The sequence below is a fragment of the Dipodomys spectabilis genome, unplaced genomic scaffold, assembly GCF_019054845.1.
Source record: "Dipodomys spectabilis isolate Male_0828 unplaced genomic scaffold, ASM1905484v1 ptg000517l, whole genome shotgun sequence".
In the NCBI taxonomy this organism is placed as follows: Eukaryota; Metazoa; Chordata; class Mammalia; order Rodentia; family Heteromyidae; genus Dipodomys; species Dipodomys spectabilis.
The window spans coordinates 953,290-968,233 of record NW_024871194.1 but is presented as its reverse complement, the minus strand read 5'-3'; the positions used below and the strand labels follow the sequence as shown (position 1 = coordinate 968,233).

General features: G+C 47.9%; 1 protein-coding gene across 1 annotated transcript in view; it reads right to left on the bottom strand.

Moving 5' to 3' along the window:
* Positions 1 to 774: 774 nt before the first annotated feature.
* Positions 775 to 14,944, bottom strand: part of Atp6v0e1 (ATPase H+ transporting V0 subunit e1) — a 28,757-nt gene continuing 14,587 nt past the window's right edge. The window contains 2 exon segments of the mRNA XM_042670082.1: positions 775 to 1,266; positions 9,492 to 9,608. Of these exon segments, the coding sequence (XP_042526016.1) occupies positions 9,515 to 9,608 (94 nt within the window). The 3' untranslated portion in view covers positions 775 to 1,266; positions 9,492 to 9,514.

Sequence of the window (14,944 nt, the reverse complement as noted above, 5' to 3'; positions counted from 1 at the left end):
TCCATTCTTGGCCGCCGGACAAAAAGCCATGAGCTGGTGAAAATGAAATCCACTTCATTTTTAAGCAATTACTCTTAAAACACACTTGTGTGTGTGAGGCCCTGAGTTCGATTCCCGGCACCGAGAAAACAACACACCCCAAACAACAGAAACGCAACCACCACAAGTCGGGCCCCCACTCTATTAGTGAATTTTTGAGATGCCCACTAGAGAAACACCCAAGGCGGTTCCTTGACCCTGGCTTTTTAATCTCTAGATTTCCTTTGTCTTGTCTCTGAATCTGCCTCCTCTCTGTGGCTGGAAGTTAGCCTTCACCTGCTCAGCCATCTTTTATTTTTAAAGAGATCAGAGTCTCAACATTGCCCAGGTCGGCTTCCATGTTCTGGACGGACTCTCTATACTGATCCTCTGGCATCTCCGCCTGCAGAGGGGCTGGGCCTGGCCTCCCTGGCAGCCATCATGGTTAAACAAAAGCCAGATAAGGCTTCATGTGCCAGCCCTAGGCCCCACCCACATCATTCCACGCAGCCAATCAGCGCTGGGCCCTGAGGAGGCCCCGCCCCCAGGCCCACATTTCCCATTCCTCAATGGAAATGGTTACAAGTGATTATAAAGTGCACTTACCCATCTCCTCTGGCATCTCCTGCTACACTGCAGCCTTTATCCATCCAACCTAAGCTAACAACATCAGTGTGCGTAAAAAAAAAAAAAAAAGAGCAAGATCTAGAAATAGAAGTGCTTAGGAAAATGAGCTTTACAAACACCGGAGCCAGATTTCCATAGAAAGCAAGAAAAGTGATTTATTCCAAAAGACGGCAGAGGAGATTCATCCTGAAAAATAGAGCTTGCTGTAAAAAAAAAAAAAAAAAAAAAAATCTGTGGGTCACCAGTGCGCTCTGCGCATGCTCTCGCCTGGCTGCCCCCGCTGGAGGCTGGCTTGTCTTGCAGGAAACACTTTGGAGATGGTCAGCGCTGTCTCCCCATTCAGAGACACCCAGATTTCCCGGAACAGCACCTTTTCTCCCGGATGAGAGCGAGCGTACACGCTTTGTAGAGTCGATTGAGAAGGCACATCGTTCGGCAGAGTGTAGAAAGGGTGGAGGAAAAAATACTGCACAGTACAGCAGGATCTTCAAGTGTGGTGTGAACTTCTAAGGCAGCTGATGCCCGGAACAGGCAAGACAAAGATGGATGGACGGCATGTTGGGTTTGGAGGTGATTTTTTTTTTTTTTTTTTTTCAATCTAGAAGGAATTCACTCTGTGACCTGCAAGAGATAAAACTGTTCTGGTAACTGTGTCTTTCAACCATCCTCAGGAATGCACAAAGTTAGCATCAAGAAAGTGAATCAGAAGCCAGGCGTGGTGGTACAGGCCTGTAATCCCAGCCTGGGGGAAGTGGAGGCAAAGGATTACTGTGGAAGGCAAGCCCGAGACCCTATCTCAAAAACAATTCCAGAGGCGGGTGCCAGTGGCTCACACCTGCAATCCTAGCTACTCAGGAGGCTGAGATTGGAGGATCAAGGGTCAAAGCCAGCCCAGGTAGGAAAATATGTAAGACTCTTATCTTTAGTGAACCACCAGGTTTACAGGTGCTGTGGCTCAAGCGGTAGAACGCTCTCACCTTGAGCTGGAGAGCTGAGGAACAGCCAGGCCCAGAGTTCAAGCCCCACAACTGACCAAAAAAAAAAAAACCCAAAACAATTCTAGCTGAGCACCAGTGGCTCATGCCTGTCTTTATAGCTACTCAGGAGGCTAAGACCTGACGATCAAAGTTCGAGGCCAGTCCATGAGATGCTTGCTTGGGTTACAGAGGGACACCTTGTCTTGCACTGGAAGTAAACCAGAACAATACTTCAGGAGGGAGGTGCTCAATAAATACTTGAACCAACAGGAAGTTTCTATGTACAAAATGATCCCTCATTTAAGAAATATTTTTTAATACCTAGGAATGCTTTAATATTGAAGCTAAAACAGTTTTTTGGTAGTATTAAGAGTTTGAACTTAGGTGTAGGTACTCTTCCATTTGAACCATGCCATCTAGCCCTAAAACTACTTTTTTTCTTTTGTGCTTGTCCTGGGCCTTGAACTCTGGACCTAGGTACTGTTTCTGAGCTTTTTCTCTCAAGGCTGGCGCTCTACCACTTGAGCCACAGCTCCACTTCTGGTTTTTGGGTGGCTCATTGGAGAGAAGAATCTCACAGACATTCCTGCCTATACTCTGAAAATTATTACTAATCGTAAAATTTCTGAAAATTTTGGATTTTCCATATTTATCAGGAGTTGTTTACCCGCTTATTGGAATTGTGATCCCCCCCCCCATTCTCTTCTAATAACTTTAGCAGACCTCTAGTATTTTACAGGCCTTTTTGAGCTATATAACTTATGTTTGGACATCCAGTCGTGTGCTGTGTTGATAAATGCTATGTTGATAAAGTGATCTCAATCATATATTTATCCTGCCTGAGAATGGGTAGTTTGAGCTCTGCAGGAGAAAATCTGCCCACCCGTGCTCATCAGCTTATAAAGACATAGGCAGGAGCTCTAAACATCCAAATGAAAGACTGATATGCGGGCTGGGAAGGTGGCTTAGTGGTGGAGTACTTGCATGTATGAAGCCCTGGGTTCGATTCCTCAGTACCACATACACAGAAAAAGCTGGAAGTGGCCCTTGGCTCAAGTGGTAGAGTGCTAGCCTTGAGCAAAAGAAGCTCAGGGAGGGACAGTGCCCAGTGCCCCAGGACTGGCAAAAAAAAAAAAAGCATGGGATTTATCTTCAGGTCATCATGGCCAGACTCTCCAGGACACAGCAGAGCTGCCACACACAGTCCACAGGCTGGAAGCAGGAAGCCCAGGTGTGGGCTGGACTGCATTCCTAGGGGTTAAGCACATGCGCAGAGCATGCTCACCCTCCCTAACAGCATGTGGCTCTAGCATGTGTACCCTGACCTGAACCCTGAGCTTTTCTCTCCTCCTCAGGTCACACTTGAGGTGCCTGCTGCTTGACTGATCCTCAGGATTCAAGCCCCCATCCCCTCCCCTACCAACTTCTGATGACAAATGTTTTTGTTCTAGAAGCTTAAAGCTACACCACCACCATCCGCAGAAAGCTGGCAAATATGTTTATGTTTATACTGTTCCCAGTGGTTGCATAAAGTCCTTTATGTAAAGGTTACGTTGGGTTAGATTGTGGCTGAGTGGCAGAGTGCTTGCCCTATTCCTACCTGTACAGCATAGACAAGTTTGTTATGAGGTCTACATAAATAAAGGCACATGTACCACTTTTGAAATTAAAAAGGTAATCAAACCAGGCACCGGTGGCTCACACCTATAATCCTAGCTACTGGAGAGGCTGAGATCTGAGGATCACAGTTTGGAGACAGCCCAGGCAGGGAAGTCTGTGAGCCTCTTATCTCCAATGAACTACCAGAAAACCGGAAGCGGTGCTGTGGCTCCAAGTGGTAGAGCGCTAGCCTTGAGCAAAAGAGCTTATGGACAGACAGTACCCAGACCCTGAGTTCAAGCCCCACAACCAACAAAGAGAAAAGAAAAGAAAAAAAGCAATCAGAAATAAAAATTAAATAGCTTCTTTTGACTTCACAATCAAGGCTTAAGCTGACTGTAAGAAATCAAGCTGGTGATGATATAATTTGCCTAAGTAGAAAAGCAGGGGAATGTGGTTTGGTGGTAGAGTGCTTGGCTAACATGCATGGAGCTCTGGGTACAATTCCTCAGTACCACATAAACAGAAAAAGCCACAAGTAGCACTGTGGCTCAAGTGGTAGAGTCCAGCTAGCTTTGAGCAAAAGAAGCTCAGAGATAGTGCCCAGGCCCATGAGTTCAAGCCTTAGGATTGGCATACAAACAAACAAACAAACAAAAAAAACCACAAGGGGTGTGGGGCTAAGCAGGCTGGGATATGTGGGAGGTGCTTGTTATATTCACAGGAGAAAGCTGGGCACTGGTGGCTCATCTCTGTAATCCTGTTTACTCAGGAGGCTGAAATCTGAGGACTGAGGTTTACATCCAGCCTAAGGAGGTAAGTCTGTGAGGTTCTTATTTCCAATTAACCAGCAAAAAGCTGGAACTGGAGCTGTGGCTCAAGCAGTAGAGTGCCAGCCTTAATAAAGAAAGCTAATGGGCTCTGTGTGCGTGTGTGCACACATGCATTACCTGTCCTGGGACTTGAATTCAGGACCTGGGCACTATCCATTAGCAATAAAACCTATTTTACATGTTTGCCAGCTTTCTGGCAAACCTATACTCTAGCCAGAAAAGCCAAGGGGTGGGGTTATGGGGGATAGCCTGGAATCCTGAGGGGCCAGGCAAGAAGCTTGCTCTTCAAGAGCATGGCGGGGGGGGGGGGGGGCTCACGGTGCAGGTCAGGTGCTAGAATCAGTTCTGAAACCAGCTGTCTTGCGCATGCGCTTCACCCCTAGGAGTGAAGTCATTTCTTAACAAAGTGTCCAAGAAAGGAAGGAGGATTTACAAAGTGACAGAAATGGGAAGAATCTGAAGGAAGAACCAGTCAGAGAAGCAGAGACAGAGCAAGCTGTGAAGGACAGGGAGAAGACAGGAAAGGCCAAGGACAGCTAACTGGGTCAGGAACTTGGACACAGCTAGATGCTAGTGACTCACTCCTGTAATCCAGGCTACCCAGGATGCTGAGATCTAAGGATCAAGATGTGAAGCCAGCCTGGATGGGAAAAGTCTGTGAAACTCTTAGCTCCAATTAACCAAACAAAAAGCAGAGGTTTCGCTCAAGCGGTAGAGCCTTTAAGTGAGAAAAGCTCAGGGCAATCACCCAGTTCCCAAATTCAAGCTACAGGACTAGCACAAATTAAAAAAAAAAAAATCAACAACAAAACAAAGGTCAGAAGCCGGGCGCCGGTGGCTCACGCCTGTAATCCCAGCTAACTCAGGAGGCTGAGATCTGAGGACCACAGTTCAAAGTCAGTGAGACTCTCATCTCCAATGAACCACCAGAAAACGGAAAGTGGCACTGTGGCTCAAGAGGTAGTGTTCACTTTGAGCTGAAGACCTCCGGGACAGCGCTCAGGCCCAGAGTTCAAGCCCCACAACTGACCCCCAAAAAACCCAAAAAACAAAAAGGCCAGGAGATGAGCCACTGTTTTTGGTTCTGAGCCACAGAGATCTGAGTCAGAAATGGGGGTGCTTCAAGCAGGGGAAGTAAAGCAAGGCTATGGTGATGTCTGCCCCTACCTGAGATGTGGCCCGGGTGAAGATTAAGTCTGAAACTATAGCTGCACAGTGAAAATTGTCCCCAGGTCTGGTTACATTTCAATGTCTTCAGAGTCTTCTACACCTCACAATCAAAAACTTCTAGACAGCTGGGCACCGGTGGCTCACGCCTGACATCCTAGCTACTCAGGAGGCTTTGATCTGAGGATCACAGTTCAAAGCCAGCTTGGACAGAAAAAGTCCCCATGAGACTCAAATCTCCAATGAACCATTCAAAAACAGAAGTGGTGGTGTGGCTCAAGTGGTAGAGCGCTAGCTTGAGGCAAAAGAGCTCAGGGACAGCACCCAGGCTCTGAGTTCAAGCCCCATGACCAACATTAAAAAAAGAAAAGAAACTTCCAGAAAACAACTCCCAGAGGGCAGAGGCCTTGTTACCAACTTCTTCATACTCTCATCCTTTTCTTTCTTTTTCTTTTCTTTTTATTTTGGAGGGGGGGCTTTCCTGAGACTTGAACTCAGGGCCTGGGCACTGTCCCTGAGCTTCTTTTGTTCAAGTCTATTGCTCTACTACTTGAGCCACAGCACCACTTCTGGTTTTTTCTCGTGGTGCATTGGAAGTAAGAGTATCATAGACTTTCCTGCCTGGGCTGGCTTTGGACTACGATCCTCGGATCTCAGCCTCCTGAGTTGCTAGGATGACAGGGGTGAGCCCCCAGTGCCTGGCTCTTCTTGAGCCTTCAGTGAAGTTGGCTTTCTGCCCTTTAGGATTATGGGAAGCTGTGGAACTTTCCACACTGGCTCAGAAGCCAAATCTTCCATAAGGACATTTTGCATTAACACCTCCCACATCCCCACCCCAGGCTCTGGGAGAGTCCATCTCAACAGAACCACAGCCTGGACCTAACAGCTCCCAGTACATCCGGAGTCACTCAAGAGTCCAGGAGATGCAGAGGAGGTTGGCAGGAGGCAGAGATTGGAGTGGCCACTGCTCTTAGGAATCCTGTTCAGGCGGCGGGGAAGGTGGCTCAGTGGTAGAGTGCTGGCCTAGCATGCATGAAGCCCTGGGTTCGATTCCTCAGTACCACACACACAGAAAAAGCTGGAGGTAGTGATATAGCTCAAGTGGTAGAGTGCTAGCCTTGAGCAAAAGCAGCTCAGGGACAGCGTCTAGGCCTAGAGTTCAAGGCCCAGGACTTGAGTGGAGGCCCAGAAGTGGAGAAAGGGGGTGTGGGGGAGACAGAGACAGACAGAGACAGAAAATGAGGCCCTGTCTTCAGAGCTGTCTGTTCTAATGTCAGGTAGAGATTAGATTTGTTGTCATTCTTATTCTGTGTGTGTGTGTGTGTGTGTGTGTGTGTGTGTGCACGCATGTGTGCGTGCACGCACTTTCTCTCTCCTTCCTTTCTTTTCCTTTTTTTTTTTCTTGGTCAGTTATGGGGCTTGAACTCAGGGCCTGGGAGCTATCCCTGAGCCTCTTTGTGCCCAAGACTAGTACTCTACCACTTGAGCCACAGCACCGCTTCCCATTTGAGTAGTTATTGGTGATAAGAGTCTCACGGGGACTTTTCGGCCCAGGCTGGCTTCGAACCACAATCCTTACTCAGATCTCAGCCTCCTGAGTAGCTAGGATTACAGGTGTGAGCCACCAGTGCCTGGCCTTTTAGTTCCTTTTTATGTGTCATTACTGGGTTTTGATTGAGACTCAGGGTCTCAATCTCTAATTTGGCATTTTTGATCTATCATTTGGGCCACAGCTCCACCTTTTGGTTTTTGCTGGTTAACTGGAGAGAAGTGTCTCACAGATTTTTCTGTCTCAGCTGGCTTCGAACTGCAATCCTCAGATCTCAATTCCTGAGTAGCTAGGATGACAAGCATGAGCTACTGAGTTTTGAGGCCAACTTTACATAGTGAGACCCTGTCTTGAGTAAAATATATAAAACAAAGGCTAAAGGCAAAGCTCAAATGGGGGAGGGCCCTTGCCTAGCACGTGCAAGGGTTCAATCCCCAGTACCAATAACAAGGCAGACACACACACACACACACACACACACACACACACACACACACACACACACACACACACACACACACACACACACACACAAAGAAAAAACCCAGAAAGCAAACACTAAGCTTACTGGAAACACAAAAGTAACATAGACACCCACATCTGGCCCCGCAGATGAAAAGCATGACATCTGTATTCTCTGTTTCAAGATTCCTAAGCAACTACAGTATAGTTAGTCGGTGAGGGAAAACTTGTCTTTATAGAAACATTGCAGCAAATCAAATTCAGAAAGAACGCTACAATTAGGAAATCACCATTTTCTGGCTTCTACTGAAATGATTCATTCAGATGATGATCACAAGTGGGTGAAGGGTTGACAAGAGAGCTTTACAACTAGAGGAATCAGAACCAGTGATCATCTTAATATCACTAATTATAGCAGAGTGAGGCTCAGTGCGTCTCTACCCAAGAACCACCCTCACCAAGGAACCAATCCAAACTCTATGTGAGTATTTGGCACTAACTTCCATTTTTAAAAACACAGAGACAGAGGAGCAAATGAACAAACTTTGTCATTCGACAGTGCCCAACCACAGTGGTCCTCAGAAACCAGTGCTGGTTTCTGGTGCTGGACGTGGGGCTTGAACTCAGGGCCTGGGTGATGTCCTTGATGTTTTTTTTTTTTGGCTCAAGGCTAGCACTCTAACACTTGAGCCACAGTTCCACTTACTGCTTTTTTGGTGCTTAACTGGAGATAAGAGTCTCAAAGGCTTTCCTGCCTGGGCTGGCTTTGAACTGAGGTCTTCAGATCTCAGGATGACAGGTGTGAGGCACAAATGCGTGGCAAAAAGCTGAAGTTTTAAGATCATCTTTCCAAAGACATTTGTCTCCTCCAACCAAGGTATTCTGACATGTTAATTTTAAACATGTCAGCCAGACTTTACAATGGCTAGCCCTTGCAAAGCTGAGTATAGTGGTACACACACACACACACACACACACACTCACACACGCACGCACACACACGTATAGACTATCTTTTCCTCCTGTCAGTTGTGGAGCTTGAACTCAGGGCCTGGGCGCTGTCCCCGGGCTTTTATAACTCAAGGCTAGTAATGCTCTACCACTTTAAGCCCCAGTGTCACTTCCAGTTTTCTGGTGGTTAATTGGAGTCTCATGGACCTTCCTACTTTCCTGGCCAGGCTGGCTGGCTTTGAACTTCAGTCTTCAGATCACAGACTCAGCTTCCTAAGTAGCGAGGATTAGAGGCCTGATCAACCGCTGCCCAGCTCCACAAATATTTCTATGAAGGCTTACAAACACAAGCTTAATTGTGGAAAGCAAATTGGTTTTTTTTTGAAGTAGTGAATTTTTTAACTCAGGGCTTTACGCTCTTTGAATCCTACTACTCCAGCCACCCTGCCCCTCCCCTTTCTAATGGCAGGATCATAATAGAATTTAAAAGACTGGAAGTGGTGCTGCGGCTCAAGTGGTAGAGTACTAGCTTTGGACACAGAGAGGCTCAGGGACAGCGCCCAGGCCAAGTTCAAGCCCCAGAACTGGCAAAAAAAAAAAAAAAAACACTTTAGGGCTGGGAATGTGGCTTAGTGGTAGAGTGCTTGCCTAGCATCATGAAGCCCTGGGTTCTATTCCTCAGAACCACATACACAGAAAAGGCCCAGAGTATTAAGACCTGAGCAAAAGCAGCTCAGGGACAGTGCCCAAGCCCTGAGTTCAAGCCCCAGGACTGGCAAAACAAAACACTATGAGCCAAGTATTGTGTCTCACGCCTATAATCCTAGCTACTCAGGAGCCGGAGATCTGAAGGTCTTGGTTTGAAGTCAACCCAGGCAGGAAAGTCTATGAGACTCTTATCTCTCATTAACTACCAAAGAGCCAGAAGTGGAGCTATATGGCTAAAGTGACAGAGCTCCAGGCTTGAGAAAAAAAGTTAAGGGACAGAGCTCAGTCCTGAGTTCAAGCCCCAGTACCAGCACTAAAAAAATAAATACTTCTCGGATTTATGAGGCTAGAGGATGAGTAAGTCTAATGGTACAACACTTTCCTGGCAAGCTCAAGGTCCTGAGTTCAAAGAGAAAAAGAATCTTATTGGATAATTCCTGAGATTCAGGCAAGCAGCATGGCCTCAGCTGTAAATGCATATGCGCTCTTCAGAGCACGTTTGCCGACTACAGTCTGCTCTGCCATTCTGATACAGTGGCCAGAAGATGCTGAGACAAAGCCAAGGCCCGCCCACAGTACTGATATGAAAGGTAGAGTCACCTCATTGGCTGGGCGCTTCTTCCTCACGGCCAATGATGCTTCAGATACCAGATGGTTTCATTTTTCAACTGCGGTCCAAAGAGAGGGTTCAGTTGGGCCAAGATTGCAATCAGCCAACTAAAAACATTGATGAGGAGAGAGAGAGAAAAAACAGAAAATCAAAACCCGATGAGATCATGTGGGAGCTTGAGGACTTTCACTTAAGATACAAAAAGCAGTATTATTAAGACTTCAATCTGGTCTGTAGGGGTGTCTCTGGTTCCAACCTCCCTCCCTCCCCCCCAAACCCCCACTCTGGCCCCTCCCCGGACACATTCTGCCTTCAATTTGAGACACAGTGGTCTTTCGTCCCTCATCACCTGATCACTTTACCAAGTAGCAAAGATGCCTGACTTCACCCAATCACAGGTGTCAACGTCACAAACTCCAGGGTTAGGGAAATCAGGTTTATCTTTTCCATTCTCCAAATGGTGAGACCCACAAGTGATAACATGATCCACCCATTTCTTTTTCTTTGTGTGTATGTGTGCGCACATCCACGTGCGTGCGTGTCAATCGTGGAGCTGGAACTCAGTGCTTTGCGCTCTCCCTCGATTTTTGTTGTTGTTGTTATTCAAAGCTGGCATTCTACGACTTGAGCCACGCCTCTAGTCCTGGCTTTTTGCTGGTTAGTTGGAGATAAAAAGAGTCTCTCAGATTTGTCTTGCCAGGGCTGACCTCAAACCATGATTTTCAGATCTCTGCTTCCTGGACAGCTAGGAGTACAGATTAAAGGTTGGGGGGGGGGAGGGGGGGAGGAGGTAGGTGTGTCTGGTGTGTGTTTTGTGGGTTCTGGGACTTGAACTCAGGTCTGGGCACATCCTTGAGCCTTATTCATCCGAGACCAGTGGTCTATCACTTGAACCACAGTTTCATTTCCAGCTTTTGGTGGTTCATTGGAGAAAAGTCTCACTTATTTTCCTGCCCCAGGCTGGCTTAAAACCTTGATCCTCAGATCTCAGCCTTCTGAGAAGCTAGGATTGATTACAGGTGTGAGCCACCAGCGCCCAGCAGCAATCTCTTTGGAAATGCCTCATGAGGGGGTCCCAGCCAAACTCCCTGGACTAAGGCCATGATGGATCGGGTGCTCTTCCTTCCATTTGCTGTCAAGTTTGGATCCTCCCAATGCAACGATCTAAAGCTCGAGTCTGCACATCAAGGAAGAGATCCGACCTCCAGCACCCAAGCTGCTGCCCAGGGAGGCGAGGCCTGGCACAAAAGGAGCTTTTGTGACTGGAAACATGATCCCTGAGGGTTTCAGGCCCAAACAGATACCTCAAGCTGATTCACTGTGTCAACAAAGCGAACTCCCACGAGAGGAGGGCTTGCAGTGAGCTGTGCCCGTGGTCCATCTGAAAACCCAACACAGAAAAGGCAGCAGGCGCGGCAGCCATACTGACAAGCTCTGGGCCGGCAGTGCGCCACTGATGGTACAAGCTCAGAGTCGTGGAAAATTCCACCCATACCCAGGATTTCCCCAGTCCCAGCAGGCAGCGCAAGCCGCCTGCACACACAGCGGCCCGTGTTTCCTAAGAGACGGGGATGTAACTGGCCAGAGCTTAGCAAGGCCAAATAGAAAATTCATCAGCACCTATGCCAGGCCCGTCTCTCTTGTCATAGAGATTATGGCGTGTAGAATAAAGACACACACCCCCCCTTGAAGTGGGCTTGGAGGCGTGGCTCAGGTGGTAGAACGCCAGCCAATGAGCAAAAGCCTCAGGGTCAGGTGTGAGGTAGGGTCAACCACAATCATCAGAAAACTACCCTTGTAGCACTGGAGGATGGGAGTTAAGCATCCGGGGAGTTTCTGATATCCTGGATGTTGGACTTCCCAGGTACCCTTTCCTTGAATTCTGGCCCTACTGTTAGGGAAACTGAGGCAGAGTCTAAGTCATTTGCCTAGGGTCACGATACTAATTAGGTAATAGCAGGTTTTAGAGCAGAACCCAGGTCAGATTAAAGTTCCCACTATAAACAAGGGCCCTTTGCCAGGAGCCAGTGGCTCACGCCTGTCATCCCAGCTACTCAGGAGGCTGAGATCTGAGGATCGTGGTTCGAAGCCAGCCCAGGCAGGAAAGTGTATGAGACTCTTATCTCCAATAAACTACTCAAAAAAGCCAGAAGTGGCACTGTGGCTCTAGCTGTGGCTCAGAGACAGTGCCCAGGCCAAGAGTTCAAGCCCTAGGACCAGCCAAAATAAAGGGTGGGGGGAGAGCTTTTGAGTCAGGTACTGAGGGGGCTCATGCCTGTAATGTCAGCAACTCCAGAGGCTGAGATCTAAAGGTCCCCATTCAAAGCCAGCCCAGGCAGAAAAATCCACAAGCTCTGAACTCCAACTAACCATTAAAAAGCTGGAAGAGGACTGTGGCTCAAGTAGCAGAGCACCAGCCTTCCTGGAAAAGGCTTAGGGACAGTGAGTTCAAACCCCAGGACTGGCATGGATGTGCAAAACGCCCCCCCTCCACACACACACAAACATGGGATATTTGAGGTACTTTAAAACAAGAATCCATCTGCTAGCAGGTTGACAATGGCTTGTGCCCATCATCCTAGCTACTCAAGAGGGTGCAATCTGAGGAGCACCATTCAAAGTCAGCCTGAGCAGGAAAGTCCATGAAATCCTTATCTCAATGAACCACTGAAAAGCCAGAAGTGGAGCTGTGGCTCAAGTGGTAAAGCCTTGAGCAAAAAACGCTCAGGGTCAGCACCCAGGCCCGGAGTTCAAGCACCAGGACTGGCACATACACACAAAAAAGACTACTTGGAGCCGAGTGTCAGTGGCTCATGCCTATAATCCCAGCTACTCAGGAGGCTGCGATCTGAGGATTGAGGTTCGAATCCAGCCCAGGCAGGAAAGTCCGTGAGACTCTCATCTCTAATTAACCACCAGAAAACTGGAAGTGGTGCTGTGGCTCAAGTGGTAGAGCCCTTGCCTTGAGCTGAAGAGCTCAGAAACAGTCCCAGGCCCAGAGTTCAAGCCCCCAACCCCCAAAAAATAGACCACTTGGTTTGCTCGCAGATCAGTACAAGGAAACTTTCTGAACTTATTTTATCCCTTTTCCCCCTTGAAATGGGGTCTCACTCTGTTACCTAAGTTGGTCTATAATACCTGAGCTCCAAGGAACCCTTCTGTTTGTCTCCTGATTATAAACTCTTCCCTACCCTCTCTCATTTTAGTGGTTAACTGGAGGTAAGAGTCTCATGGACGTTCCTGCCCAAGCAGGGTCTGAACAGCGATCCTTGGATCTCAGCCTCCTGAATTGCTAGGATTACAGGCATGAGCCACCGGTGGCTGGCTAAACACTATTTTTTTTATGTTTCAAATCAAGGTAGGGGAGGAAAAACAAACGAACAAACAAACCCAACGGAGCACACAGTTTCAAGAAAATTCTTTGGGAAACAATCCAGGCCAGTTCATTTGAAATTTCACGGAGGAATTTTCCCCTCTGACCAGCTGAGCTCTGCACCCGCCCTCCTCTCTACCTCCTGACTTCAAAAATTTCCCTTCAAAGCTGATAATAAACACGCAGGGTACTGAAAGGAGAGGAGGAGGAAGAAAAAAAAAAATCAGCCACTGTGAATTGATGGAAGTGGGTGGAGGAAGGGATCAGATTCCAATGAACCTATTAGCTCATGTGGCCCTGGGCAGGAACTCAGTGTACCCCCGTGTTTGCCCGATCGGGTCCACGTGTCTTCACAGCCCAGGGCCAGCAACGAACAAGCTCCAGAGAGGCCACGATGGCGCAGCCGCAGTTGCAAGCACTGCCGGGCTGGAATCTAGAAGCCCTCACGGCCATACTTCCAGTTTTATTTTCTTGAACCAGTATACTAGGGCTTGAACTCAGGGCCCCATGCTCTGGCTTGGCTTCTTCACTCAAGGCTGGTGCTCTACCATTTGAGTCATGCCTGCACTTCTTTTTTTGGTAGTCACTTGGAATGAGGAGGCTTAGACTTTTCTGGCGAGGCTGGCCTTGAACGGCGATCCTCCGATCTCAGCCTCCTGAGTAGCTAGGATGACAGGCGTGAGCCACCAGTGACCGGCTGGTGAATTTTAATGATGAGGAAAAGAAGTTCTAGTAAGCTTCAGACGTGACTCAATGGTAGAGCTGGGACCCCTCTTCCGATGCCTCATTCATTCTCAGATTGTTTACCAGGGTACGCTGCCTGCTAGACTCTGAGGATGACAGCCCACACCCAAGAGATGATGATCTCTAAAAGACAAAGATGGCAGAGTTCTATTTTGGTTGAGATAGGTATGGGGACAGCACCTTGGCTGTGAACTCAGCTCTTGGTTCTTAGAATTCCCCAAGCATGGGCTGGGAAGGTGGCTCAGGGGTAGAGAGCTTACCTAGCATGCATGAAGCCCTGCGTTAGATTCCTCAGTACCACATACAAAGGAAAAGCTGGAAGTGGTGCTGTGGCTCAAGTGGTAGAGTGCTAGCCTTGAGCAAAAAGCAGCTCAGGGACAGCGCTCAGGCCCAGAGTTCAAGCCCTATGACTGACCAAAAAAAAAAAAAAAAGAGGTGAAGCCAGGCGCCAGTGGCTTACACCAATAATCCTGGCTACTTAGGAGGCTGATATCTGAGGATCCTGGTTCAAAGCCAGCCCTGGCAAGATAAGTCTGTAAGACACTTATCTCTAATTAACCACCAGAAAATCAGAAGTGGCGCTGTGGCTCAAGTGGTAGAGCGCTTGCCTTGAGCTGAAGAGCTGAGGGACTGTAGCTCAAGTGAGAGAGCGCTAGTCCTGAGTACAAAGAGGCTGAGGAACAGTATCCAGGTCCTGAGTTCAAGCCCCACTACAGAGAAAAAGAAAAAGAGAGAGAGACAGAGAGAGAGAGAAAAAGAGAGAGAGAAAGAGGAAGTAAGGAAGGAGGGAGGGAGGGAGGGAAGGAGAGAAGGAAGGAAGGAAGGAAGGAAGGAAGGAAGGAAGGAAGGAAGGAAGGAAGGAAGGAAGGAAGGAAAGAGGTAATTATGAAGCCAAGAGCAGATACTCATACTTGACATACTAGCTACTCAGGAGGCTGAGATCTGAGGATCCCAGTTTGAGGCTAGCTTGAGCAAACAAGTCCGACTCGTCACCAATTAACCAGCAAAAAGCTGGAAATGGAGGACATGGCTTAAGTGGTAGAGCACCAGGCTTGAGTAGAAAAAACAATTGAGAGCAAAGCCTTGAAGTACCAGCACACACACACAGAGAATTGAGTATTAGAGTTGAGTTGCATTTTAATTCTAGCTATATCAACGATTACTGGGCATGGCCCCAGGTTAAGTGGTATTACCTCCAAGCCAGTTTTCCCCTTTGTAAAATAGAGATGCTAATCCTCATAAGGAAGTGTTAGGAATTAAGAGTTAATCCAGGCTCTGTGCAGGGCTGACAGGCCGACAAGCAGCAACTAGAAAGCACCCGTGTTT